The sequence below is a fragment of the Toxotes jaculatrix genome, chromosome 1 (assembly GCF_017976425.1).
Source record: "Toxotes jaculatrix isolate fToxJac2 chromosome 1, fToxJac2.pri, whole genome shotgun sequence".
In the NCBI taxonomy this organism is placed as follows: Eukaryota; Metazoa; Chordata; class Actinopteri; family Toxotidae; genus Toxotes; species Toxotes jaculatrix.
Genome location: NC_054394.1, coordinates 18,408,142 through 18,434,413, shown reverse-complemented (window position 1 = coordinate 18,434,413; position 26,272 = coordinate 18,408,142). Strand labels below are relative to the sequence as shown.

General features: G+C 39.0%; 3 protein-coding genes and 2 non-coding genes across 7 annotated transcripts; all 5 read left to right on the top strand.

Moving 5' to 3' along the window:
* Window positions 1-445: 445 nt before the first annotated feature.
* Window positions 446-7,505, top strand: kars1 (lysyl-tRNA synthetase 1). 2 transcript variants are annotated; one of them, XM_041043252.1, is made up of 15 exons: window positions 446-557; window positions 1,272-1,439; window positions 1,778-1,922; window positions 2,040-2,205; window positions 2,307-2,400; window positions 2,702-2,888; window positions 3,420-3,545; window positions 3,833-3,952; window positions 4,200-4,362; window positions 5,144-5,317; window positions 5,558-5,643; window positions 5,752-5,837; window positions 5,919-6,045; window positions 6,185-6,328; window positions 6,863-7,505. In XM_041043252.1, exons 2-15 carry the CDS (start codon window positions 1,300-1,302, stop codon window positions 6,935-6,937), a joined length of 1,833 nt encoding a protein of 610 aa, XP_040899186.1. In that variant the 5' UTR covers window positions 446-557; window positions 1,272-1,299; the 3' UTR covers window positions 6,938-7,505. The 2 variants fall into 2 exon arrangements, with proteins under 2 accessions (XP_040899186.1, XP_040899194.1); XM_041043260.1 differs by lacking the exon at window positions 1,272-1,439 and having other exon boundaries at window positions 457-557.
* Window positions 7,506-9,963: 2,458 nt separating this feature from the next.
* gcshb (glycine cleavage system protein H (aminomethyl carrier), b) lies at window positions 9,964-15,025 on the top strand. Its single transcript, XM_041035088.1, has 5 exons — window positions 9,964-10,177; window positions 11,339-11,418; window positions 13,509-13,572; window positions 13,918-14,049; window positions 14,585-15,025. The coding sequence occupies exons 1-5, from the start codon at window positions 10,027-10,029 to the stop codon at window positions 14,680-14,682; spliced, it is 525 nt and encodes a 174-aa protein (XP_040891022.1). The 5' UTR covers window positions 9,964-10,026; the 3' UTR covers window positions 14,683-15,025.
* Window positions 15,026-17,144: 2,119 nt separating this feature from the next.
* rpl13 (ribosomal protein L13) lies at window positions 17,145-21,216 on the top strand. 2 transcript variants are annotated; one of them, XM_041041810.1, is made up of 6 exons: window positions 17,145-17,263; window positions 17,714-17,831; window positions 18,383-18,524; window positions 19,514-19,687; window positions 20,493-20,549; window positions 21,014-21,216. In XM_041041810.1, the coding sequence occupies exons 2-6, from the start codon at window positions 17,728-17,730 to the stop codon at window positions 21,170-21,172; spliced, it is 636 nt and encodes a 211-aa protein (XP_040897744.1). In that variant the 5' UTR covers window positions 17,145-17,263; window positions 17,714-17,727; the 3' UTR covers window positions 21,173-21,216. The 2 variants fall into 2 exon arrangements, with proteins under 2 accessions (XP_040897744.1, XP_040897752.1); XM_041041818.1 differs by having other exon boundaries at window positions 17,231-17,259.
* Window positions 19,338-19,416, top strand: LOC121186459. The gene has a single exon (XR_005894475.1). It is a non-coding gene; the product is annotated as a small nucleolar RNA MBII-202 (small nucleolar RNA).
* On the top strand, window positions 20,797-20,876 carry LOC121186454. Its single transcript, XR_005894474.1, has one exon. It is a non-coding gene; the product is annotated as a small nucleolar RNA MBII-202 (small nucleolar RNA).
* Window positions 21,217-26,272: the final 5,056 nt, after the last annotated feature.

The window sequence follows — 26,272 nt, the reverse complement described above, 5'->3', positions numbered from 1 at the left end:
AACCTACTATAGGCTACAGTACATGTTTATCATTTATAGTTATGTTTAGTTATTCAAATATTCAGTTTATTTATACACTGTAAGTGTATACATCACATCACATGATAAATTATAGTACAGAAGTGTGTTGTTACAGACTAAATGTAGATCTTTGTAATAGTAAAGGTTACAATCGAAACATTTAAGCTGAGTCTAACATGAGGCTGCAGTTTAGCAGCGTGGTTGTCTGTAGAGATGCGAGGTATTTACTGATTTAAGAAAGCCAATGTAAGTCAGTTATCTATCTGTCCATTTAACTCCCTGATCTTTGATTATTACTACTGTCAGGTAAACATTTCTTGTCAACCAGCATTCATGTGAAAAACTAATGGTGAGAATTCTGTGAATTTTAGTGTGTTTTGTCTGTTTCCGTTTTCCTAATTTCCGACAGTCCCACAAACGCACCGTCAACTTCTCTCGCGTTTTTGCGGCGCATGCACGTCCGTTGATCTTTCCGGGTGCAGCACTGAGAACATGGCCGACGTGACAGCGGTGGACGGAGAGAAACTCAGCAAAAAGTAAGCGTGTTCATTTCTTCCATCGCATTTAAAACCTTCTCCAACTCTCACACTGTGTTATTTTCCTCAAATAATTCGCTCCTTCAACAAGTGCGACCGTTTCGATTTGGCTTTGCAATATTACAAAATGTTACATCAGGTCAGAGGGTGATATCGAAGTGAGGGCTCCATATGGAGGTACACGGTAAGACTACACATCCCAGGAGTAAGTTCGTCTGTGTCCCTGGGAGTTGTAGTCTTGAAAATGAGTCGAAGTCATTCGCGATAGTGCATTTTACTAATCAGTAAAACTACAAGATCCAAACTACATTCAAAGAAATGCCTACCACACGTTGATTTCGTATTCCATTGTGCTATATATTAGTTTTAATACATGAAATGTTTAATTGCGGTAGCAGAGCGCTTTGTTGTTTTATGTTTCAGGCGTAGACAAGCGTCAGAATAATGCTTAAGTGATGCTAAGTGCATTTACCCCTGTGTTTTACCTGACACGCCCGCTTGGCCAACCGAAAATAAACCTAATCTGATGTCAAATTCACTACGAGTTTCTCAATGTACTTAAGTCTATTGATTTTTGTTTTTACTTCAATGCATGTTGGTGCAGACTAATAGACTTATATCACCCCAGCAGTGTACAATTCTGCCTGGTGGGCCAAAGACATCCTTTTCAGTATATTCTGGACACTGTATTTGTATATATGTCTATTTTCTCAGGTGTGCCTACTGACTGTGGTAGCTCAGCATGCTGTGTCTGATCAGGGCAGCCAGACAACAGCTGTGGCAAGCCCTTGGGGTCAGGGGACAGTGGTTAAAATGTGCATCCCCACCCACAGCTCCAGTCCCAGCTCTAATTTACGGGAACCGATGGAGAGGTGACAAAAGGTTGGTGGCTTTTCCATTCCAGTGAGAAAAACAACCAACCTTTTGTCATCAGAGCAAATGTGGTCCCCTTTCCATTTTGCATGGTTATTTGTTGTGCTTCTGTTGTTAGACAGAAGACCTAGGATTAGATTGTGCCATCCCATTTTGTTTGTTTGTTTGTTTGTTTTGCTTTTTTCAGACACCAGAGTAAACTATTCCGAGTGGTTGTGTGGGAAATCATATTTGTGTGCACTTTTTAATTTTGATTGAACAATTCGAACATCTGTTACATTTCAGTTACATTTGTATATTAACAAACAATTTAATATCCAATCTATTTTTTTTTTCTTCTTTATCAGTGAGCTGAAGAGACGAATGAAAGCTGAGAAGAAAGCAGCTGAGAAAGAAGCCAAGATCAAAGATCAGGTGGAACAAAAAAAGGAAACCAATGATCAGGGAGTGCAAAATGTCTGTGGGTTGGATGAGGAGACGCTTGACCCAAATGTAAGATTTTAGTATGGTCATTATACCCTACTCTGAACTTGTGAAATATTTGTAAATATTGGTGTGTAAATGGTTTTCTTTGGTATAAGCTCAATAATCTGTTTCTCTCTTATGTAGCAATACTTCAAGATCCGCTCCCAGGCCATCCAGGACCTTAAGGGCACAGTGGAGGACCCGTACCCACACAAGTACCACGTAGACTTGTCACTCACAGAGTTCATTGAGAAATACAATCATCTACAGCCCGGAGACCAGCTGACAGATGTTGTTCTCAATGTATCAGGTACTAGGAGTATTTTATGATTTTTAAATGTATTTGCTGTTTAATCTGTATGGTGTTATTCAGCAGTAGGTACACTGTTAAACTTCATATACGATTGGCAGGCCGCATCCATGCCAAGAGGGCTTCTGGTGCCAAGCTGCTTTTCTATGACTTGCGAGGTGAAGGTGTCAAGTTGCAAGTTATGGCGAACTCAAGGTACAGTATGACAGCCAAAAAAAAAAACTAAACGTAATTTATACTGAGAGTTATTGCTTCTTATTGGAGCAAATGTCCATAATGTTAGTGGGGAAATTCATTGGCTATTTGCAGCAAAAAAACGGATTGCAGAACCACTCCAGCAGTCAACCCAAGCTGCAAATTCAACTTGTCATTACATTTGTTTGTTTATGTGATTGTTTTGTCAAGTTATTCATATTATCACATTTTGGTTTTTCTCTATGAGGATACTTAAGAGTGCAGTGAGTTCAGTTTTCTATATCTTGTTTTACTCCATCAGGAACTACAAGTCTGAGGAAGACTTTGTGGCCATCAACAACAAACTCCGCCGCGGTGACATTATTGGTGTCCGTGGTAACCCAGGGAAGACTAAAAAGGGGGAGTTGAGCATCATTCCCATTGAGATGACCCTGCTGTCACCTTGTTTGCACATGCTGCCCCACCTCCACTTTGGCCTCAAAGACAAGGTAATGGCCACCATGATTAGACACACCAAATAACAAAATCACACATCTCTGTAAATACCACATTTAGAGAGTGATATTTCTGTAGTTGTATGACAGATTTTCTTTCTCAAGCATTTGCAGAATGAAAGGCATGCACAGGAAATTGAACTCGTGGGTTGAACTGGATTTAGTATATGGTAGTAACAGACTTCACAAACATGCCTTCTGCTGTGCTCCGCATTCATGCCTTACTGGTTCAACACATTAGAATAGAGGCCTCCTATGACAAGACACGTCAGTATGAGAATGTTTGGTCTCATAACAAAGTTTGCACCTGAAGAGAAGTTTCCAGTTTATCTAGGGCATGCAACCAGGCCTAGTTTCAGTTTCATAAAAGTGGAAAACCTCAACGTTTTTCTGTGTTGATGCTAATTTTGCTGTGAATTTGGTCACAGTAGCCAGTGTTGATGGGAGGGAGACTAATTGATCTGCCCTTACAACAGCAGTAACTGATGTTGAAGCATTTTTTCTCATCACATCTTTCTCTTAAAGGAAACACGATACCGCCAACGCTACTTGGATCTGATTCTCAATGACTACGTGAGGCAGAAGTTTATAACTCGCTCCAAAATCATCACATACCTGCGCAACTTCCTGGACCAGCTGGGATTTTTGGAGGTAAGAATTGGAGCTTGAGCTTGAAGCGTCTTGAGACATCGAAGTTGACCACGTCACACAACCAATCAGATGTGTTAATCAGAACAGTTTTTTTGTAAATAAACATTTTGCAACAAGACTTGTCTTAAGTCTTTAGCTTTAGTGGAAAAATGTTTACACAAATGTATACTTAAATTTGTACAAACTAAGGATTTTATAAAAGAAAGCTCTGTGCAATAGTTTGTGCATTTGTTCCACATTTGCAGTTCAAATTTGAGCCTGTGATCTTGCTTTGCTGAATCCTTTAGATTGAGACACCAATGATGAACATTATTCCTGGTGGAGCAGTGGCCCGTCCATTTGTTACTTACCATAATGAGCTGGATATGAACCTGTACATGAGGATTGCTCCTGAGCTCTACCACAAGGTATTACACTTTTCAAGAGTCACTCATCACTTTGAAGAGTCATCCATGTCAGTAATCAGTCATTTTTAGAGGCAATTTCTTATTACTATTATTTCAATCTTAAGTCAGGGGTGTGAAAGTTGTACAGAAATACATAGATTTTTTTATACTTCAACTTCAAACTTCACTTCAAGTTTTAATTGAAGAGTCTTGTTACATTTCTGAAAGTTTTAAATATTTACACTGTACAATCACATCTTTCCCACAGATGCTTGTGGTTGGTGGAATAGACAGAGTGTATGAGGTTGGTCGTCAGTTCAGGAACGAAGGCATCGATCTGACTCACAATCCAGAGTTCACCACCTGTGAATTCTACATGGCATATGCAGATTATCATGACTTGATGGAAATCACAGAGAAACTACTCTCAGGTAAGTGAAAGCCCATTTGATTCATCTTTCTACTTTTATTGTTGATTTCCACTGTCAAACCACAAGTTTGCAGAGCAGTTTTGCTGGTTACATTTTGTGCACAAAGCACCAGAGTGTTGAAAAATGACCACAGAGACTTCAGTGCTTATGTTTTGCACATCAAACATGTTGTTCTGGTTAATTGTTCTACGGTTTCTACTGCAAAGACATGCTGGAGATGCACAAAAGCCCTGCATTTTTAGTTAGAAAATAAAAATAGATGTGTGGCTGTGGTGAGTAACATGATGTTTATTTCATCATTGATGACACAAGATTAAACGGACAACTATTTCATTTCATTACATTTGTATGCAAAACAGTCAAATCAAACAAAATGTAACTTAAAGAATAACTTTAGAAATATGGAAATGCAACATTAAATCACATGCACAAAGAGGTTTTACAATCACATGCTGCCAATGTGGAGCATTCTACGAGGTGAGCCTCTTTCTCAGGTGACAAACTCATCTTCATCAAGAGGAAAACTTAATCTCAACCATGTACAAAATAAAAAAATTTTTTGGTAGTACACAGCCTGAGAGGAAGTGTTATCTTAGAGGCTTAGTCCAGGCAAAGAAAGTCCCCACCCAAAGTGGTTTCGCTTTTGTTTTCACTGCATGCAGCTGTTGCATCAGATGAGTTACAAAAAGCGCAAAAATATTTATTTATACGGGATGCACGGGAAATGTGTACAAATAGCAAAACTGGTCTCCTGAACTCAATGGTTTCTTCTTTGCTTCAGGAATGGTGAAACACATCACTGGTGGATACAAGGTGACTTATCACCCTGATGGTCCGGAGGGAGAGGCCTATGAGATTGACTTCACTCCACCATTCAGAAGAGTGAGCATGACGCACGACCTGGAGAAGATTATGGGAGTCAAGTTCCCTCCTCCTGACTCCTACGACAGTGATGGTAAGACTCTGTAGAAATGTTGAGACAGACTTTATGTGAGAAAAAAAAGAGAAGCGCCTCTGCAAAGTGAGATTAGCTTTTGTAATTTCTTTCTTTTTTTCTTTCTTTCACAAATTTAGGGATTATTTTTTATTTGATGCCTGTATTTCACATTTTTTGTATAGTCTAAAGCAACAGCTCAGTAATAGCGTATCACTCATTCTGATTTCTCATCTTTCTCTTTCACACTTTTGTCTTCAGAGACTCGTAAATTCTTTGACGACCTGTGCGCACAGAAAGGAGTTGAATGTCCTGCACCCAGAACCACTGCCCGTCTCCTCGACAAGGTGCTCTATTGATAAACATCACCATGTTATACAGTTTATTGCTTTCTCTCCATTTATTTATTTATTTCTTACTTTGAGGTCTTTACAAACCACTTTTTTTCTCTACAGTTGGTTGGAGATTTCCTTGAGGTCACGTGTATCAACCCCACATTCATCTGTGATCACCCTCAAATCATGAGTCCCCTGGCAAAATGGTGAGTTGTTGTTTCACCTTCATGTTTATCATTTAAGAATGTGATGCTCAGGTTCATACTGAAATTCCCTAATTGTTACAGGCATAGATCGCAGAAAGGCCTGACAGAGCGTTTTGAGCTCTTTGTGATGAAGAAGGAAATCTGCAATGCTTACACTGAGTTGAATGATCCAGTTAAACAGAGGGAGCTTTTTGAGCAGCAAGCCAAGGTGTGTATAAAGTCTAAACTGATTTCTTCCCCTCTACCCTGTTACATTTTCACATTATTTAAAAGTTCAAGCTCCTTACTGTTGCAGTGTGAGTGTGTACATCAGTGCATGTTAATCATCAGATTTGGATCTTTTTCAGGCCAAAGCTGAAGGTGATGATGAAGCTATGTTTATCGATGAGAACTTCTGCACAGCACTGGAGTATGGTCTGCCACCAACTGCTGGCTGGGGAATGGGCATTGATCGTCTCACAATGTTCCTGACTGACTCCAACAACATCAAGGTAAAGTTGTCGTATGAATCATGATGCAATCAGGTGCGGTCATTTTTTTCAGTAAGTCCTTATACCTGAATGACAAGACAGGTTGTTTGTCATTGTCTTCCAAAACAACCAGTCTGTGCATTTTCTGATCTGATTCCCTATGTGATATGTAAAACACTCAGGTCAGGTTAAGGGAAGAATTTTTGAAAGTCTTGATCACTATTAAAGAAAACTTTTGACCACCACAACTTTCACACCCTCATGTTTCCCTGTTCTATAAGAAAGTCTCACTAATAACAGTAATTTCCAGCCCTGATTGTTAACATAGTACATGGTGTTAACATTCAGTGTCAGTTCGACACACTCTTCACTTTTAGTGTCAAACTGACTCTGAACATTTACAGGGTCAAACAAAAACTCTCTCCAGTGAGATTAAATGAAGAAAGTGGAGATCTAAAAGGAGACTATATCTGCCTCCTTTTATGTTCATGCTGTATTAGAGAACCCCTCAGTTTGTCAGCTCAGCTAACAGTTGTGTTTTTGTTTTTTTCACAGGAGGTGTTGCTGTTCCCAGCCATGAAGCCTGACGATAATAAGACATCAGCACCCACAGAGGGCACCTCTGTCTAATGACATGACCTCCGATCTCTCTTGCTATGAGATCTGTGCAGGAGTCAGTGTGAAGAAGGAGCCTTTACCTCACTGTGGTCATCAGTGGCGTCTGTGGGTTTTGTTTTATCAATGTTAGTCTGTCAAAGGTTGAATCCTTTCTGTTAAGGGAAATCATCTTGTCAGTTATAGAAGAATTTTTTTTGTTTTGTTTTTCTTACACTTTTGCTGCCACCTCCTTGGAGACATTTTAATCGTCATTGTCATCCAGACAGTAAATGGATGGTATTTGATCAGGAAGTCATGTGATCTGCTGTTGTATGCAGACCTGGATGAAATATTTCTGATTATACTTTGAAATACTTCAAAGGGGTTTTGTAGCTACCAAATGCACAGAGTAGATACATCGCATCATAACAACGCTCAAGATTCTCTAATATTTTAGGTTTTCTCAGTATATCCATCTGTTTTTACCAGGTCTGCTTGTATTTCTTGTCTGATATTTTTCAAAATGGATTCCACAAATTCAATATTCCTTTGCCAAGAAGTTTAAACATGGTAATATCTGAATAAAGTGCATATGAAACTATATTGTTCATTCTTTTGTGATGTTTGTGGTCTGTTTACAGAACAAAAAACTGATTTTATCCCCCCCTTTTTTTAAAATTCAAAACATAGGATCCTTTTGTCCAGTACATATTTTATATGTTGAGCCATCACTGGATGTCTTTCACCAATATTTTAAAGGCTTAAGGTTGTAGTACAATAAAAATGGATTCATTGAATCAACCGTTCAGTTACGGAGATGCAACCTGTTAACAGTTTAACCAGTGTTGACTGAACTGAACAAAACTGAGAGAAACATGAACAGATTCAGCATGTTGCCATCACAGAATATGATCAAGGCTTTATGGTGGTTTAATATTAATAATGATAATAACCCCCCTTTTAATAAGCGTTTGAATAAGTATCCATGACAACTCAAGATCATGTGATACTTATTGCTGAGAATAAAATGCTCTTTGACTGTTCTGCTGGGAGGGAACATAGGGTCTGGCATAGTTACACTGACCCTGTAGCTAAACAAGCTAACACTGACATGCAAGAAAAAACATATAAAACATATACAAATAAAAATAATCTAAAACAATAATTAAATGTATCAATTAGCAGCAACAATTTTTTGAGTGCTGAAGGCAGGCAAAGAGTGGTCATGGGTTGGAGTATTTGTATGTATTTAGGACAGCCTTAATGATGTGTTGAGAGATGAAGCTTTGGACTGCAGCCACTTCCTCGCTTGCAGTGATGTGCCAAATGTCCTCATGAGGCTGCTGTAGAGCAGTCATACTCAAGGTGCTCATATAAAGAGCATGAGCAGTTGTTGCCTCTCCGGCCACACACCAGTGCAGTTCCTCATTTAGATGAATCTCATAATCAGATCCTCCGCCTGCACAATGCTGATAGTGGCTGTAGCTGGGAGAAGTAGTTGGGAAATGACATCTTTGAGAGGAGCTGTGGACCAGCATGTGTGAGGGCTAATATGTTTCTGGTGCACAGCTCTGAAATAGCATAAAATGAAAGTCCTTAAGTATACAGTGCAATTACCTCAGAATAGTACTACAAAAGTACAGTACTTGAGTAAATGTACTTGCATTATGCCTAGAGGAAAATACAATGGTGAGGCTGCAATCAGGGCTGATACACCAAAATGTAAATGAACAGACATTGATTAAACTAACCAACAGTAAAATACTTATCTAATTATCTCTACATGGCCCAGTTACATTAACATTTTCCAGAGATGTTAATACATCCAGAATATTTCAATAACATAAAATAAACTAGAAATACCGCATGGTGGTGGTATGCCTCCGCACGGTTGGGTGCCTGTTTGTAGCATTTGTAGAGGTAGAGATTACGAGTGTTTTGTAGGCAATGTTTGGGAAGGTTAGTGTTGGGTGTTCACAAGCAAAATTTACACAAGATTACAGTGGCCTTGACCTTTGACCTCTGACCTCCAATGCATATTGACTCCATCTTTGACAAGCAAAGTTTAAAGAACATCACTCAAAGCACTGTAGAGATAACACATTCTTAATTATGAACATTTGCATTAAGGTCACATCGACCTTGACCTTTGACCTCCATAATCTAATCAGTTCATCCTTGAGTCACAGTCAACATTTGTGCAAAGTTTGAAGACCATCCAGAAATAACATGAACATAAGGTCACAGCGACCTTGATCTTTGACCTCCAAAGTCTACTCAGTGCATCATTTAGTCACAGTCAACCTTTGTGAAAAGTTTGAAGACAATCCCTCAAAGGGTTCTTAAGATATGGCATTGTCGAGCAAAACATAAACACAGTCATAGTGACCTTGACCTTTGACCTCAAACCTCCAAAATCTACTCACTTCATCTTTGAGTGACAGTGAACATTTGTGCAAACAAGAACATCCTTCAAAGTATTCTCAAGATATCACATTTGCCAGCATAAAATTAAATATACTGTCATAGCGACTGTGACCTTTGACCTCTGACCTCCAAAATCTACTCAGTTCATCCCTGAGGCAGTTGACATTTGTGCAGAGTTTGAAAGCCATCCCTCAAACGGTTCTTACGATATCGCATTACCATGTAAAACATAAATATGGTCGTAGTGACCTTGCCCTTTGACCTCCAAACTCCTTTCAGACAAAACATAATGGCTAGCGCTGGCGCAGAGGCATAAAAATAATAAAATGATAAAAAGGGGTATTTCTGCATGTCAAGTACTTTTATTATTGATACTTTAAGTACATCTTGTTCCTAATCTTCACATTTATAATTCAGTGCTTTTAATTGTGTACTTTTATAACTGGGTATTGTTACTGTTAACTGAACACTCCTTCTTACACTATTTTTATTATTTATTTAGCCTATGTATTTTTTATTTTTACTTTTTATTAATTTATTTATTTATTCAGTTTGAATAGTGTGCGAGCTTAACTCACCCTCCTCCCACTAGTTGCCCCATTCCCGGCGGGAGCTCGCAAACAGTGGGATGGTGCGCGCTCCCGCGGTCAAGTGTATGTGCACTGGATTAAAGGTTCGACACACACCGAGTGAAGATGGCGATGAGAACAGCGCTGTGGTGCCTCTCTGCAAACTTTTCGCCCAGATTGCCTTTACTCTCGTCTGCAGCGCAGGTTTCAGCGACTCGGCTGCTGTGGAGGACCGGTTCTCCGCGGACACTGAGCACCACCTCGGTCCTGTCCACAGGTAAGGGAAAAAAAACAACAACAACAACACACGTTAGGGCTGCGCAAAGGACCTGCTGTGGTACATACTACATGCGGACTGGTCACACATTCCGGTGTGTCTGCAATGGTCGAAAAAACTCACGCAGTTTGTGTCACTTTCCCACAGTGGAGAAGAGGAATGCGACAGGGAGGGCGGCTAAAAGTTTGATTTTAACTTAGAGGTGGCTAAGTACAAAGACTTTAGGACACATAACTAGCTGCCACGAGTTATTTTCTAAAACATAACAAGACTTTTCTTTACATATTTGATGTCACGGGCAGTCATTCAAACCACGAGCTCCAAGCTGGGATTTTAATAAATGAGCGTAAACATCAAATTACCTTGGTCTCGTGCACCAAGTAGTATCTTATTATACACAACGCCACCCATGATCCATGATGTGTGCCATAAATTTGCTGTGGAGTGATGAGATTCATGAGTACATGTGGCCTAAAATAAAAGCAGTCTTGTTATTTTCTCCTAGCTGCAGCTTTCATTCATTCTCCTTCCTCAAAGACAAAGCTTTTTATTTCAGCTCTCGCCCAACTAGATAATCACTAAGAAATTTCTCCTGCCCTTGACAGCAGGAATATCCAGTTCCCAGAACTGACTCTGCTCTGCCCGGTCATGTATCAGCATCTTACAAATTTCACAATGTGCGTTAACACTGGAAATTGTTGAGGCATTGCCTTCTTCCCTCCAAGTATTGTAGAGATGACAGTGTGAGCTCTGAATCAAAAGGCACTTAGTCTTGCAGATCTGACTCAACTTTCTTTTAACACCCTTTTGCACCTTTTTTCTGGGTCAAAACACTGATGATAAGGGTCCAAAACTGTGTCTGCAGAAAACTAAAACTTTTTGAGTTTGTCTCAATGCAACCAGTAAACTGCAGATGTTTTATTTCTAATTGACAGGACACGGTGTTGCATAAGAAACAGCCTACTCTTCAGCTTTGGTCCATAGTACAGTAAAGTGTTCTTTGGACATACAAATTATTGGCTTTGAGATTGGTGGGCTTCCCTTATTTCACAAGATTCATCATAGACACAGTTTATCATGGTTCATACTGATTCATAGTTTCATGTTGTTTACTCAGACTAATTAATCTGTTCCAAATAACTCTGCACTGTCTCTCCACAGCCCTCAAGTTCACAGATAAGCATGAGTGGGTGCGAGTAGAGGGTGGAATTGGCACAGTTGGTATCAGCAATTATGCTCAGGTAGGTTGCTAGGTTTGCCTTTTACTAACCACTGATTTATGACACGCTTGGTTCAGAGGTTTCCCGAGGGCAGTCTAATAATAATGGTATGCTAATGTTTGTAGGGTGCAGTTCAGTACTGCACTTTGTCCTCACATGCAGCAACTGTACTAGAACAAGGTAATGTACAGTTTTATTACTATTGTTGGAGACAATTGATTACTGTCAGACTGCAGTGGTATGCAGAAAATCTCAAATGAAGGCAGGTGTCCTTTATCTTTGACATGAATGCAGCTTTTAGAGAAACACTTGCCACTGTTATACTCAGAGATGCTGTTTTCATGTATTGAGAAGGGATGGCTAATCTGACAATAGGCACCATTCAAATGTGCCACACAGTCACTGAAACTGAAAGTTCAAATGATTTTATCTCTGCTGCTGACCAGCCAGAAGTGTTAACAGTAGGATTATAGTTTAATATGGTGGAAGATGGTAGATGGAGATGGAGGAGAAACTCAGTCTACTGTGTTTGTTGTTGCTTGTTTCTAAAATGACGCTGCACATGTAGAATCTGCAGAGAAAATTATTTTCATTGTCAAACATTTATTGTCCAGCTTGGCTCAAGACCTCTGAACCACTGCCCACATCTCCAGCATTCTCAGGAGTTCAAATAGATGATTTGAGTATCAGGCTGTCCATTTTCAGACATGTACCCCTTTGCAGTGTGGTACTGCTTCTGTTTATATTACTTAACCTCCATATCATTGCATTCAAAAAGAAATGCTCTTGAACTGTGGATGTGATTATTTCTGAGCAAAGTGTAGACTTTTATCAATTTGCACCTACACTGTACTTGTGAATGTGAACTTTGAGCAAACCTCTGATCATGTGTGACTGCAGCATCTTGGAAAGGGGAACTATAAATGAAATTCCACTCAGCAAATAAAAAATGGATTAAATATAGGTCAATAGAACAAATGAGCAAACAAAAGAAAATAATGTTAACCCTGATAGGCTTCCTATTTAATGGTATTTCTTTTGTAGACTTCAGGGTACTGATAGTTTACATGCATTTATGAATGTCTAAATCAGTGTTCCTGCAGTTCTCTAAAATGCTGTAAAGTTTGTTGAATGTAAAAGAGCTTATTTTTCATGTTCAATACTAATTATTTTAGACAGTTTTAGAAAACATGAAGTTGTTGGTGGTACAAATTAGGTGGCTTAATTTATGGGCTGAAGTAATGTTGGCAATCTATTTTTGAAGTCTGTGTTTTTCTTTAAAGGCATATACATAAAACCAAAATAATCTCAGGGTTTTAAAATATTTTCTTTATCTCTTACTGCTCCTCATTAAAACCAGAAATGAGTTTCTTTCAGACTGTAAAGGGGCACATGTTGAGAATAGCTGGTTATTTAAGAGCAGTAAATGAGACATGCAGTGCATATGCATCGTAGTTCAGGTAATGTGTAGGATTAATCTTGCATGGAGTAACATTTCTACATTTTCTTCATGTATATGGATGCAAAATCTTTATAATTTTACCAGCCTAAATTCACTGCTGTGTAAAGTAGGCCAGAATATTTAAGTAATATGGGGATGTACGTTTTTAATGCTACATTCATTTCTGAAGTCTAAGACAATGTAGTCTGTCAAACAAAAACAATTAAGGGACGTTACCTGGTAATGAGGGTAATGTCCCATCATCAGCATGAACATGGACATTGTTTTTTTATTTTGAGTTAATCACCACACACCATTATGCTCCTGTAAATGCTCCCTAAAACACCAACTATGTTATTAAATAGACCCCCCTAAACACAACATTTTTTCCCGTTTGAGCAACATCTGCTAAGAACTACACATTGTACATTTTTCATTATTCACCATTTAAAAATGAACACGTAATTGTGACCCATGTTAAAGATTTACATCTTTGGAAGGGGCTTGGGGCACAGTGCCACAGACATGCTGGGGGGGTTGGAGAGACAAAATTAATGAATATCAGCAGTCTTGTCCTTTAAAATGCAGACTTCAATTTACGAATCACATTACTGCTTTTACTCACTTTTATGTAATACTTTAATTCATACAGTTGGCTCTGTCATTTTAGGAAGCATTAGGTGATGTGGTGTACTGTGGACTCCCTGAAGTTGGCCAAAGTCTTGAACAAATGGGTAAGAGCCTGGAATAGACCTCGCGTTTTAATTGAGTAATTGAGTGCAGCAGTGAGACAAGAAGTACAGTTGTTTGCAAAAGTTTGGGTACCTTGGACTAATTGCATATTTTGTTGATTTTTGAGGTTAAAAGAAACAAATACAACTGCTGCAGCAAACATAAAAAGGCATTTAAAAAACTATTCTTTATTCCAATGTTAACGCACTGATATGTTTTATTTACACTTTTTAATTTTTATGCTTTTTATTTCCTTAACTTGAAAAATAGAAATGTTTGTAATCATCTGTTATGCTGTGTATGTGTGTGTGTGCACGTGCGTGTGTGTGTGTGTGTGCACTCTGTAGAGGAGTTCGGTGCTTTGGAAAGTGTAAAGGCTGCCAGTGAGCTATACTCACCTCTGACAGGAGAAGTAACTGAAATCAACACAGAACTGGCAGAGAATCCTGGGCTTGTGAATAAAGCCTGCTATGCAGAGGGTAAGCATCTCACAATCACAGTTGTTCTTCTCCGCTACATCTGTCAGCTACATCTGATAGTAATATACAGTACTACTTTCTGCAGTACTGTATTGTCCTAATAATGCATCAGAGGGTGTAGTAACAAAGTTTGTTCCAACAATCTGTGCAGACAGAGGTTTTGTAAGTAATCAATATAAGTTTGGGCATCTGTAGGAATTGTTAGCATTAACTTTCATGGCTCCACTTTCTGCCATTGCTGCAGGAAAGCTTTAAGTTACCCAATTTCTTAATCCATGAATAAGGCACTTTTTGATGAAATTTACATGATTTTTTTGTTTTTGGTGCTCTAAACTTTTTTTTTTTTTTCCCTTGGACAGTTTACTGCTGACCTTTGTACCATTTAAGGTTATTCGTCGCACTTGACCTCCTGAAATTTCAGTAAAAACTGAAAAATTTTTGACCAGTAGTCTAGACCTACAAGTGGTCAAACCAGATTAATGTAACGGTTTGTTGTATATTTTTGGCTTTTAAAATATGAATTCTTACCTTTTAGGGTGGCTAATCAAGATGACGATCGAAAAGCCTGAAGAACTGGATAGCCTCATGGATCAAGCTGCGTATGATAAATTTCTTAAGTCACTTGAAGAATAAATCAGTAAACTCACTGTGCTGTTTTGTAATGCAATTTCAATCAAAGATTAGTAGGCTGGGTTACTAACATCTTGTGTGACACTCTTCTTCATCTGTGGTATTTATTTTGATACTGGAATCAAAATAATTTTAAATACTCCCTAACAACTTCCACTTAGAAGGTTATGATTTGTTTTAACCACTAGCCAGACCTAAAGGGCTCTTAATATCATGATCAGTCTGTATTACTGGGTCTTATTTCTGGTGCTTTGCTCCAGTTTTAAATGTACACAGATGTGGTAAAAGACTGGAAAGTGATTGTAAGTGCTGTGTCACATTCATTAAATAAAACATCAACTTAAAAATGAAATAACATCCTGGAATTCTTTGCAGCTATAGCAAACATGCAGGAACACATTGTGATGATGCTGGTGTTAAGATGGCTCCAATTCACGCAGCAACAATGACAATACAATGTTACATCTTGTAAAAAAAAAAAAAAAAGGTCATGAACAATTTATGATGTGCTGTAGACAATAGACATGTTCATGGCATGTTTCTGTACATGTGCTGACAGGGCACGCTGCTTCTTTTTGCTTATAGTTCCACACACCTTGACCTTTGCCCTCAGGTGAAGATAGAAAGAGATTGCAGAGGCTAGTTGATTAATGATTAATGAAGCAGTGGTTTTAGAATCAGTGACTGAACAAAAAACTGCACTCTCAGGCTGATAATGAAAAATAAGTAATTGGTATTCCTGGCTGAAACAGATCTCTATCACAGAAAATTCCTCCTAAATAAATTGTATAACAAAGGACTCATTTATATATGGAGCTATTTTAAATTTATTTAATGTCCCTAGAATAACTTATTTTTAAGGAGAAGGTCTACTGTGCTGGCCTTTTTGTGTACCTTCCAAATCTCTGCCTTTTTACATTTGACCTCTCCACTTGACCTCCTCCACAAAAATAAAACATGATGCTCTTAAAATGGGGTTTTATTATGTTACACAGTGTCTTCGGCTCATATTTAACAATTTCATGTCATAGTTCTGATACATTTTAGAGGACAATGGTTCCAGTTTGTTGCTTTAAAAGTCTTTTTTTAATAAAGCCGTGGCGCAGCAAGTTAAGAGTGCGGCTTTGGACCAGCCTGAGGTCGGAGGGTCGTGGGTTTGATCCCTCGACCAAGCCCAAAAATGGTGGTGAAGGAGACGTGTCTCCCCTGCCCCTGTAACCATGGCTGTAGTGCCCCTGAGCAAGGCACCGATTCACCCCAGCTCCCCGGGCGCCTCACTAGGCAGCCGCCTGCCCCAGCGTCTCTAGTGCATGTGCATGCTTGTGTGTGTGTGTTTCTTTCACTTGGTGTGGGTAAAATGCAGAGAGTAATTTCCCCAGGAGGGATCAATAAAGTAATTAAAAGATATGTGCATGTATTCAGATGTATTTCAGAAAGCACCTTAATTTCATTAAAAAAAACCTCATCAAATAACTTCTAACAAGTAATCCACTTACACATCAGTAATGTTCAGGAAACATAAAGCAGAAGTTGTTAATGCTCTTTTTTTCTTTAATCCTGTGTCCATGGCACATTTTACAGTTAATGCAAGAAGCACTGCACTAAAGCAATTTGATTTCATCTAGACATATAATTATCTCTCTGAATATCTTTGTATTCCCTACATTGTGTCAGCTGAGAATTCAGAGAACCAAGTTCAGACAGGATCAAGCACAGCAAAAGTGCTGTGGAGATTCAACAAGATATAGCCAAGCCTACTATGGATTCCTGATGCAAGGTGAGAGGCCTACATCTAGTGGCCGGTGCAAAAACTTCACCTTTTCAGTAACAAAACGTGACTTGTGAGTACATATGACATCATGACAATCCACATTAAGTTTGCAAAATAAATTTCACGTGTGGTAACAGATTTAAGCTTTGCAAATGTACATTACATCTATTTAAAGCGTTCACAGTAAAGTTAGTATTAATAATAATACACAATCGTGTTTTTTTCCTACAACTTAGCAATTTGGCCAACTACTCCTATGCAGTCTTTGGTGACAAAAAGTAGATATTCATAGGTTTTTGGACAATTCATATTTCTAACACAAACCCAACTTAATCTGACCTTATTTCTACAAATATACCCACTCTAATAACTGTCCTTTTTTCAAACCTATGGACAAAACGTGTTCAATTTAACATTATAATGATAACACGGAGTCGGATGTGTTTTCTCGTATTTACATAAAGATGAACTAAGTGCGATGATAGTATTCTTACTTCCGGTTTAGCTCAAATGAGCCATACCCTTTTCCCCGGTTTTTGTATTTTCATGATTTAGCACACATTTATGCACATAGAAATATAGCCTAGTGTAAAGCCTGTTCTTCTAAAACGAAAGAAACTATTATTACATTGAATTATCTGAGATATTTCTATTTCATTTTATGTTTTTTTCACATCGTTTTCGTAGGGGGAGTTGCTCCTTCACATACTCTTTGATAACAAGTCTGCTCGACCATTGGCTGGTTGACATATATCCCACAATCCACCGTAATACAACTTCCTTTTTCCTTTCGGCCATTTTCCTCCCCTGTAGGTATGAGAAATTATTCTCTACAGATTTGAAAATAATCTAAATTAATCCTTGGTATTTTGTCGATATTTGTCGATTTCACTTACAGCTTGAAATAGCGTGTTTTGTCACCTTTGGAATAAGGTGATTATTGTAATAGATTTTTTCGTTGAATTGCTGTGTAGCATCTGTTTTAGTGGTGATACCCGGGCAAGTGTTGATAGTGTGTGACTGTTAGCATTGCCGTCGCAGGCTAGCAGTTGTAGCTCCATACTTCATAAACGTTCTTAAAAATAAAAACTACCATACGTAACGAATGTCAAAATGGCAACGATTAGTGATTACGGCATGTTAAAAACACCAATAGGCCGTCTAACCTTCTAGCCTAGCATCTCAGACTTAGCTCTGTTAGGACTAGTGGTGTGCCGGCGTGCCGGCATGACAGCCTGCTCATGTCCCTGTGCTGTGTTGCAGGGAAGTAGGCAGCCATGGCCCCCAGCCGGAATGGAATGATCCTGAACCCTCACTTCCACAAAGACTGGCAGAAAAGAGTGCGCACCTGGTTCAACCAGCCAGCCAGGAAGATCCGCAGGTGAGAACTGCCTCTTGCTTCAGGGAGAGATGCTAACAAGGCAGCATTTATGCTTGTCTGGGGCCACATCAGGTCTCCAGCTTTTTGCTTTATAGCAGCTGAGTTGCACTAGTTTTGAAGCACATAAACTAAATATACATTAAAGTGTAAGAAACTGTCAGAAGGAACTTGGTTTTGGTATCTCTGTACCTGCATTTTTTGAAATTAAAGTGTGAGAAAAGAATAGTAGGTAAACGAGAGAGACTAAACATAACTTTCAATTCCTTGCCTAACAAAGGCATAAATAACTACAGAACACTCATTTTCAATCTTGTTTGCATCTATTCATTACATCGATTCAAACATCATTCATGTAACACTAAACCACAGAGGAAAAACACAACGTTTGTCTCATAAAGCTGTTTATCTTTTTTTCTTGCATCAGTTATTAGTCTGTTTGCTTTACTGTCATGATTGAGATGCAGTGGAAATACAGTCAGGAGTATTTCTTGAGTTTTTTTTTTTTTTTTTTAAGGCCCTGTAGCGTCTTTGACTAAGATTTCTTTCCTTAGGCGAAAGGCTCGTCAGGCCAAGGCCCGTCGCATTGCTCCCCGTCCTGTTGCTGGACCATTGAGGCCACAGGTCAGGTGTCCCACTGTCAGGTACCACACAAAGGTTCGTGCCGGACGTGGCTTCACTCTGGAGGAGCTCAAGGTAAAATTTTATTGTTGTCTGTAAATATATATATTTTTTTAATTCTGGACTAAGTAATCACCAGTTTTGTTCTCTCCATTGTCTAAAAAAAAAACCTGGTCACAAAGAATTAAATCCTCTTTAAACCAGTATGCACTTTGAAACTTGTTTGCTTGTCAACATCACTGAGACCATGAAAGGTAGCATTACAAAGTTTGACCACCACCTCAGAAATGCTGTTGACAACTACTGTAGATGCAAAGCAGAGTAGGATCAACCTTTTTGTGATGAATCATGCATCCCACCAAATCAAAAAAACTCAATAGCTGTGGAAGAACACGAAGCGCTGCTCAAAGACTTGATGTTCTTGCCAAAGTGTACCTTGCCCTTCCTCCCATGTACTTACCTGCTGTGGGAGTAAGGCTAAATGACTGTTGATGTGCATCACCCCAGAACATGTGGACTTGTTTGTTGTTTTCCTCCACAAGAGGTTTGGTCATGCAGGAGTTATTGTTTTTAATAAGCTGTTTTTGTAGAGATTGGCATATATAGAGTTAAATTAGTTGTTAATTTGTCAGGCCCTGGTAGTAACTTATTATTCATGAATAAGAACTGTTACTGTCAGGGTCATATTTTTGAATGTCTATGCAAGTGAATTGAAAAGTGCATTGTTGTTACAGTAAGTAAATACTGAGCTGTGAACTTGCATATTCAAGTGGATCTCTATCCTGTGTAAATGGAGAATAGCTCATAGTACTTGCACTCAGTGACATTTGGCAGAATTGTTCAGAACTATAAGAACCATTGTTTGTGTTTTGCATTGCAGCAGTCAGATGATGACAAATCTCCGGAATCTCTGTATTTGCTTGATGAATACTTTGAACCCTTTTTCTGATGACTGTTTTTATTGCTCACAAAGGAAAACCAAATTGTATTTTATACAGTAGACATCAAATTAAAATCAGAAGTTTTTATGTTTAACTCTTAATGTGCTGTGCTCCTCCCTGCAGGCGGCTGGCATCCACAAAAAGACAGCCCGCACCATTGGCATCTCTGTTGACCCCCGCCGTCGCAACAGATCCACAGAATCTCTTCAGGCTAATGTGCAGCGCCTGAAAGAGTACCGCTCCAAGCTCATCCTGTTCCCCAGGAAGGCTTCTGCCCCCAAGAAGGGAGACAGCACTGTAAGTTTCTCTTTCATGTTGTCACATAAAACTATTGTAGTAGTTGTTAAAATGGACACATTTTATGTTTGGCTGAGCTTTCTGAGAAATGTTTAAATCATTTCACAAAGGCGCGCAGTCAGTAGGCGTGAATCATTTCTCTCTACAGAGTAGTACGGAGTCTACCTTTAGTTCATTGTAAAATTGAATATTGTATAAAAACCCAAAGATTCAGCCCAAACATACAGTTCCTCTGTGATCTCTGGATGAGACTTTGTTGAGCGGAATCCTTGTTTCTGGCAGCGGCACACCTTCTGTGAAAGATCATAATTTGCATTCTGGATACCATTGAGGTTGGTTGTCAGAAGGGTTTATTAGATTGCTTGGGATTTAAGGGTAACTAATGAATCGGGGGACATGCCAGTGAACTCAAATTTATTCACATTTTAAAACTAATTCACCCATATGGTGATGAATTTGAGGGTCATTCTGAGAATGTTCAGCTGATGAATGAAACATCAGAGGACCTGTAATGTCACAGACACTTGTGCAATCCAGCCTGCAAATACAGCCGTGTATGCTGACATCCAAACACTCTGCCTGACTTCTTAGCAAACTCTTCAGTCTTCAAGTTGACTGCTAAAAAATTAATGTGTTAACCAGACAGCCGTAAGTTTTGTTTTGTTTTGTTTTTTTCAAAACCCGGCCTATCATATGAGCGATTTCTCCTCACAGAGATGGGTTTTAGCCTTTTAACAAGCCTCACTGGGCAGTGTGGATATTTTTTTGTTTCCTTGAAGAATTAACTCTTTTGTAATCTTTTCAGGAGGAGGAACTGAAGATGGCCACCCAGCTCAGTGGTCCAGTCATGCCCATCAAAACTGTAAGTTACTATTGAGAGTTTCCCATTGTACCTAACATTCAGTTTCAAGAATATATTGGAACACATTACAGTAAGATCACTGGAAATAAATGGGCTTAGTTTTGGTGAAAATAAGTTTGTATTTTATCCTTGAAATACCAGTTAACTTTAAACTGTCATTTTCTTTTATTACCTTGGCTAATATGTCGCTAATGATGGCTGTTCAGAAATATAGGAACAATGCTTGTCTTGAATCACAGCAGTCAGATGATGACAAATCTCCGGAATCTCTGTACCTCTTTGATGAAACATTTGAACCCTTTTTCTGATGACTGCTAGAATACCAAAATAGTGATGTCCAGAAATTGGACTTGAATTTTTTATGTCAGTTAACATTACACAAAATTCTTAATCAGTGTGGAGGAAAGTGTCATATGACGTTACTATTCTTCTTCTTCTTCTATTCGTCTTTTTCTCCTCTTCAGGTGCACAAGAAGGAGAAGGCCCGGGTCATCTCTGAGGATGAGAAGAACTTCAAGGCTTTTGCCAGCCTGCGTATGGCTCGTGCCAATGCTCGTCTTTTTGGCATCCGTGCCAAGAGAGCTAAAGAGGCTGCCGAGCAGGACGTGGAAAAGAAGAAGTGAAAATAGTCACTATGGAACTTTGCAAAATAAAGTGTTTAAAAAGATAAATGTGAGAATGTCATGATTAAGATCTGATTTGGTTTGACAGGTGGTGGGTTTTCATGGTTAGACTTGGCGGAATGAAGCCGCCATACAGACTTGGGCAAAGACATAGTGTCTCGTAAATACTTAAGAACTGAGTGCCAGTTCTACGACTGGATCACTTTTACAGCTATCAGTGAAGATTTTATTTTGATTATTTTTTTGAATTGGTATCAAATGTGCTGAAATAAGTTCAGATTTTGGCTTCTAGAATAGACCATGGTCAATACATTAAAACAGTATTTGGAATATCTTTTTAAAATCTTAACTGTAAAATAAAACTAGAACATAAAATAGTTTCTTCAGGATAAGGGCACAAGAAGCCAAACCTAAAACCATTAACACCATAAGTACATTAGTGCCTTAAATGCTGGATTGTTATTGGAAAAGCATCTGATCCAAGCCAACCAATTTGAACAGACTATTTTTGCAGTGGACATTTTGATTTGTAAGAAGAGCAAAGGTGGAGAGTTTGGATTAACAATGGCTTTGTTCTGTAGAGGTGTTCCATTGAGCCAACATGTAAAGAAGCAGCAAAATAGAGTTCAGGTATCATTTATTTTAAAATTTATTTATATCTGTGCTTTCTCTACTGTGAGATGTCAGAATGCGTTCAGTGAAAAAGGATTATACCATGTGATGATTTTTTTTTTTTTATTGTCAACAGTCTGATCTGTACCAGCTATGAACTCACACCTGAAACTGGATTCAATGTGTATATTTACAGCAGTAGGTGGCACCAGAGGCTCAAAATGTAGCTCACTAATGGAGCTTTTGTTGACTGTGAAGAAGGTAGATTTTTTGAAAGCAGGTTATTAACCTGACATAACAGTCAAATAATATTTAACAGTATTTTACCAGTTTTAATTTGATCAGGAGCTCAGAAGTTATTAGAGGGATGTGTGACAGAAACAGATGTTTGTTAATTCAAGCTTCTCCAGTTAACTCCTATAGTTTTTTGTTTTTTTTTTAAAAATCTGGTCACAAGCAGTCTTAATCGGTCCAAGAGTCTAACCCAGGCAGAGCCTCTCAAGCATGACTGATCATTATAATATTAAAAGATGTGTAATTTAACCACAGCATTTTAATGCACAGGTGGGTGAAGTGGAGGTCAACCACAACCCCTGAGGCAGAGGATGGTCAGGAGAGGTGGAAAGCAAGAAGAAAAAAAAAATCCCAGTGGGGAACAATTTTATACTCAGCCATTCCAGGGGGCTGAAGCTGAATTTTAATTTTCATACAGAAGGTTACAAGCCAGCAGACATGCACCAAAATGGACTGCTGATATGAAACACTGCTATAACAACAGAGGTTCCGGACATATATTAACAATTTGCACATGTTGAGTCTGCTGTGGTGTTCTGATAAGACTGAGACGAATAAATAAAAAGTACGTAAAACAACACAGGTGTAAGAGAGAAACTCCCCTATTGAGTGAGATTGCCTTTTTCAAATGCATCACTCACTGCTATTTTAGAAAATGTCCAGTTCCAACATACAGAACACAGCCTGGAAAAATCAGGATGGGGTGAGACAAAAAGTGGTCTTTGTCTCCTTTAGTGTATGTCTGTGTCCCAACTTTCTAAAAAGCAAATAAATGATTCAGTTAATGAAGGTGAGTGGACAGTCAAGTCAGTTTGGACCAAGGGTGATTAATGTGGCTGAAATAGGAACTCAAATGGACGGTCCTATTTATGCATAAGATAAGGCTCTGCAAAATGATTTGTTATTAATTGTTCTACTGACACTTAAACCAAATAACAATGGTCTTTGGGTAAACGTCTGACATTGTCCAGTGATGTGAATTGTGTTTTTATTATTCTACTATTCAGCTCAAATCAATGAAATTGCATGTGCGCTTGCATCCTGCAGTGTCACCTTCACCCCCGATGCAATGATGTGTTGTTGTGTATCATGTTTACTCTGTGAAAGGGAACTGAGATCTTTCTGACCACAGTGTTTGTAGGTCAGTAAGGCAAATATAATGATGACAGAGGAAACTCCAGGAGATAACATTTCTATTCAATAAGCCTTTACTTGCTGTAAAGCCTGCTGAAACACAAGCTCGGTGATTGATTCCCATTAACAGGGATGCTACAGCTACCATCACCAATAAGAAAGACTTCAGAATCAATAGTGCCTTTGAAAATTTCCAAAAAACCTACCTTTGCACAAAAATACCTCTACTCAGGGGAGCTGCTGGTGGAAAAACGTGGATGATGTTACACAAACACACCGGAGCTAGTTTGACTGAAAATGTGAGTGCATCAGGCCATGTTAAGAGATGTCCCCTGCTTGGTTATTGTACACGCAATGTGGTCAAGCAGCACCAAGGGGAACAGTGAATATAACTGGGGAGCAGCAGCGGGGGGGTGGGGGGTACTGAATAGATAATCCATGTGTAAACGCAGGGAACATCCTGTGAGGTGCTGAACTGACTCTGCAGCAGCAGCAGCAGATGGCCGTTGTTTGGAGCTGTGGCGTAACAGGGCTCAGGTGCGTGCCCCAGAGCAGACGCTTCCTACCCACTCTGAACACCCATGGAGGAAGAGGCAGTGGGGGTGAAAACTGCAGGAGAGGAACTGACTTTAGGTGATGGCCGTGTCAGAAAGCAGCGAGTTGCCATGTTAAACACAGTGTGTGCGGGCACAGATTTGTTACTTTTGTTTAAAGGATTTAATTTATAACATCGATGTGTGAGGGGAATTTGTGTGGTCAGGTCAACAGAGCAGATAATTGAAATGCGGGGAGCCAAATGTTTTTATATTTTTTATTTTGCTGTTGGTGTAACTGGATTGACCTGCCTGCTGCACACAACATCGTTTTACCATCTGAAAACTCAACTCTCAAAGAATCCGCCACGTCCTCTTGAAGTCAAAGAAAAATGTGTAATGCTGCAAAACTAATGAAAAAATGTTCTGTCTCTCTGAAGGACACTTCAAAATGACTAAATTTCAAAACCTTTAGGAATAAAATGTTAGAACAGCTAAGGCCTACATATTTCTATTATCAAGATGAGCTCTGTAATTAACTGCTAGACACAGAAGGTACCTCAGAACAGTGAAACCTAAGATTTTACCTCCTGTTCTACACTTTCTTTTGATAAACCCAAATTTCCAAAGTAAACTGTCAATTTCTTTTTGCTGCTTTGTCTTCCGTGGCCTTCAGCTTTGTTTTGCCGAAACTCAAGAGCCGCTGTTTTGTCAGTGCGATCTATAAATGTTATGCAATGTCTGGAAATACATTCATGAAAATAATACATTGGTGGGTGGACTGTGAAAAGGTCCGAGCATGAACGCTGCGTAGAAACAATATGTTACATAACATATATTGCTGTCAGATGGTTGAAAATCTACACTATGAATCAATTTGTGGTCATTTTTTAATGTTTTCCATATGTCCTTTGCATTTTTTTAAATTATTGAGGTGAGACAAAACTAGCCAGGGCCTGTTTATTTAGGCACAAACTGCCTTTTTTATTCTCAGTACAAACTGATAAACTATGGCTCCTACTGAGAGGATTATCATCTGTACATACATTATCATCGTGTATCTGATTTTCACCTTTACCTGAGCATATTGAGAGAAAGTCCAGTAAATTGTTGTTAATCTGAACAGGGTACGTGACCAGTTGATCTAACAGCCACAGCATCTGCATATACTGAGCCTACCAGACACTGTATGCAGATCTCTGTTATCTATGCTTAATATAAGAACATAATGAATACATTATTCTAATTTTCCTTAGATGCATGACATCTTGCTCTGTGACTGAGGTCAATCTTTTTTTGGTTCAACAGCTTACCAATCAGCTGGTAGGCTGCTCTAACACAGTACAGTGGAACAATCAGGCATAAGCAGTATGACATACTGATAAAAGTATGCTGGAGCTGGAGGGATATATCAGTGCAAATCTATATTAAGCTTTGAGCCTGCAGAGAATTTATTAGCACATAGAGACCCAATGAAAGAGTAGGAATATGGCATGTCTTTCCTTGTGATAAGTGTGGTTTTTCTTTTTTTTTTTTTTTGTTGATTTTTATTCACGGGTCACAATTTAATGGTTCTTTTGTCAGCAAATCACACAAAAGCTCTGCACACATTCTTCCCATTCATCCCAGGTTCTGTGCTTTGTATGAGCTGTCAGATACAAGTCTTTATTAAAAGCTTCTGTAATGCATTCACATAGTGTCATTTCCCTGTTTCACAAGCTCGGTTTTGAATTGAACTCCCAATAATAGAGTCTCAGCGAAAAGCCCATCTTTACATCAGCAGCTGGACTCCACTCCCCATCTCTACAAACCGAGCATACTCCCTCCTCACCAGTCTAACCAATGAGTTTCGGCGGAGGAAAAAAAAAAAAAAAATCAAGCAGTGTGTTATGGGAGCGGATTAAACAAGTGTGTTTAAGAGTAAAGGACAACGACAGGTAGGAAGTGAGTTTCCCGTTTTTACCTGGACTGTTAACAGAGTTTAATGTTTCTGATGAAGGGATTAAATGTATATTTTGATCAGCTGCAGATTGGTCTTGTTGGAAGTGAGTAAGAGCGATGAATGACAAAGAATGTGATCAAAGTAGACGGTTCATTTTCCAGTGCGACGCTTTGCCTGTTGTAATTGGGAGTAAACTAAAGCTAAATCGTCCCTTTTGCTCCTTTGACCGTTAACTGGTGTTGGGTTTTCATGAACCACCGATTTGTGGCGGAGTTTGTTTATTGTGCTGAATTATTAACTAGCCGTTTAGAACCGTTTCTTGTGTCGCCTTCATGAAGTTGTTGGTTTGAATCGGCTGCCTTTCGCTCTGGAGCGGACGTGTTGCTTTGCCATTACGTTTTTATATTACAAGTTTTGCTTTATGAGACACACCGGGATCCTATTTTATAGCTTATGATGCTGATTGTATTTGGCGCTTCCTTGAGTTAAGTTTTTACAGTAATGCTTTTGGGGTAACATCTGGTTTCCAGACTCCACAGCTGGCAAACAAAACCACGGGCGCTGTCCCCGGTGCTGAGAGCCAAA

Bases quoted from the DNA above. Each gene is read 5' to 3' on its own strand.
- kars1 (XM_041043252.1), top strand. From the start codon at position 1,300: ATGCTGTGTCTGATCAGGGCAGCCAGACAACAGCTGTGGCAAGCCCTT. The intron at 3,546-3,832 runs GTAAGAATTGGA...TGAATCCTTTAG, and splicing joins ACCAGCTGGGATTTTTGGAG to ATTGAGACACCAATGATGAA. The intron at 3,953-4,199 runs GTATTACACTTT...TCTTTCCCACAG, and splicing joins CTCCTGAGCTCTACCACAAG to ATGCTTGTGGTTGGTGGAAT.
- gcshb (XM_041035088.1), top strand. From the start codon at position 10,027: ATGGCGATGAGAACAGCGCTGTGGTGCCTCTCTGCAAACTTTTCGCCC. The intron at 10,178-11,338 runs GTAAGGGAAAAA...GTCTCTCCACAG, and splicing joins CACCTCGGTCCTGTCCACAG to CCCTCAAGTTCACAGATAAG. The intron at 13,573-13,917 runs GTAAGAGCCTGG...TGCACTCTGTAG, and splicing joins CCAAAGTCTTGAACAAATGG to AGGAGTTCGGTGCTTTGGAA.
- rpl13 (XM_041041810.1), top strand. From the start codon at position 17,728: ATGGCCCCCAGCCGGAATGGAATGATCCTGAACCCTCACTTCCACAAA. The intron at 18,525-19,513 runs GTAAAATTTTAT...TCCTCCCTGCAG, and splicing joins TCACTCTGGAGGAGCTCAAG to GCGGCTGGCATCCACAAAAA. The intron at 19,688-20,492 runs GTAAGTTTCTCT...TAATCTTTTCAG, and splicing joins CCAAGAAGGGAGACAGCACT to GAGGAGGAACTGAAGATGGC.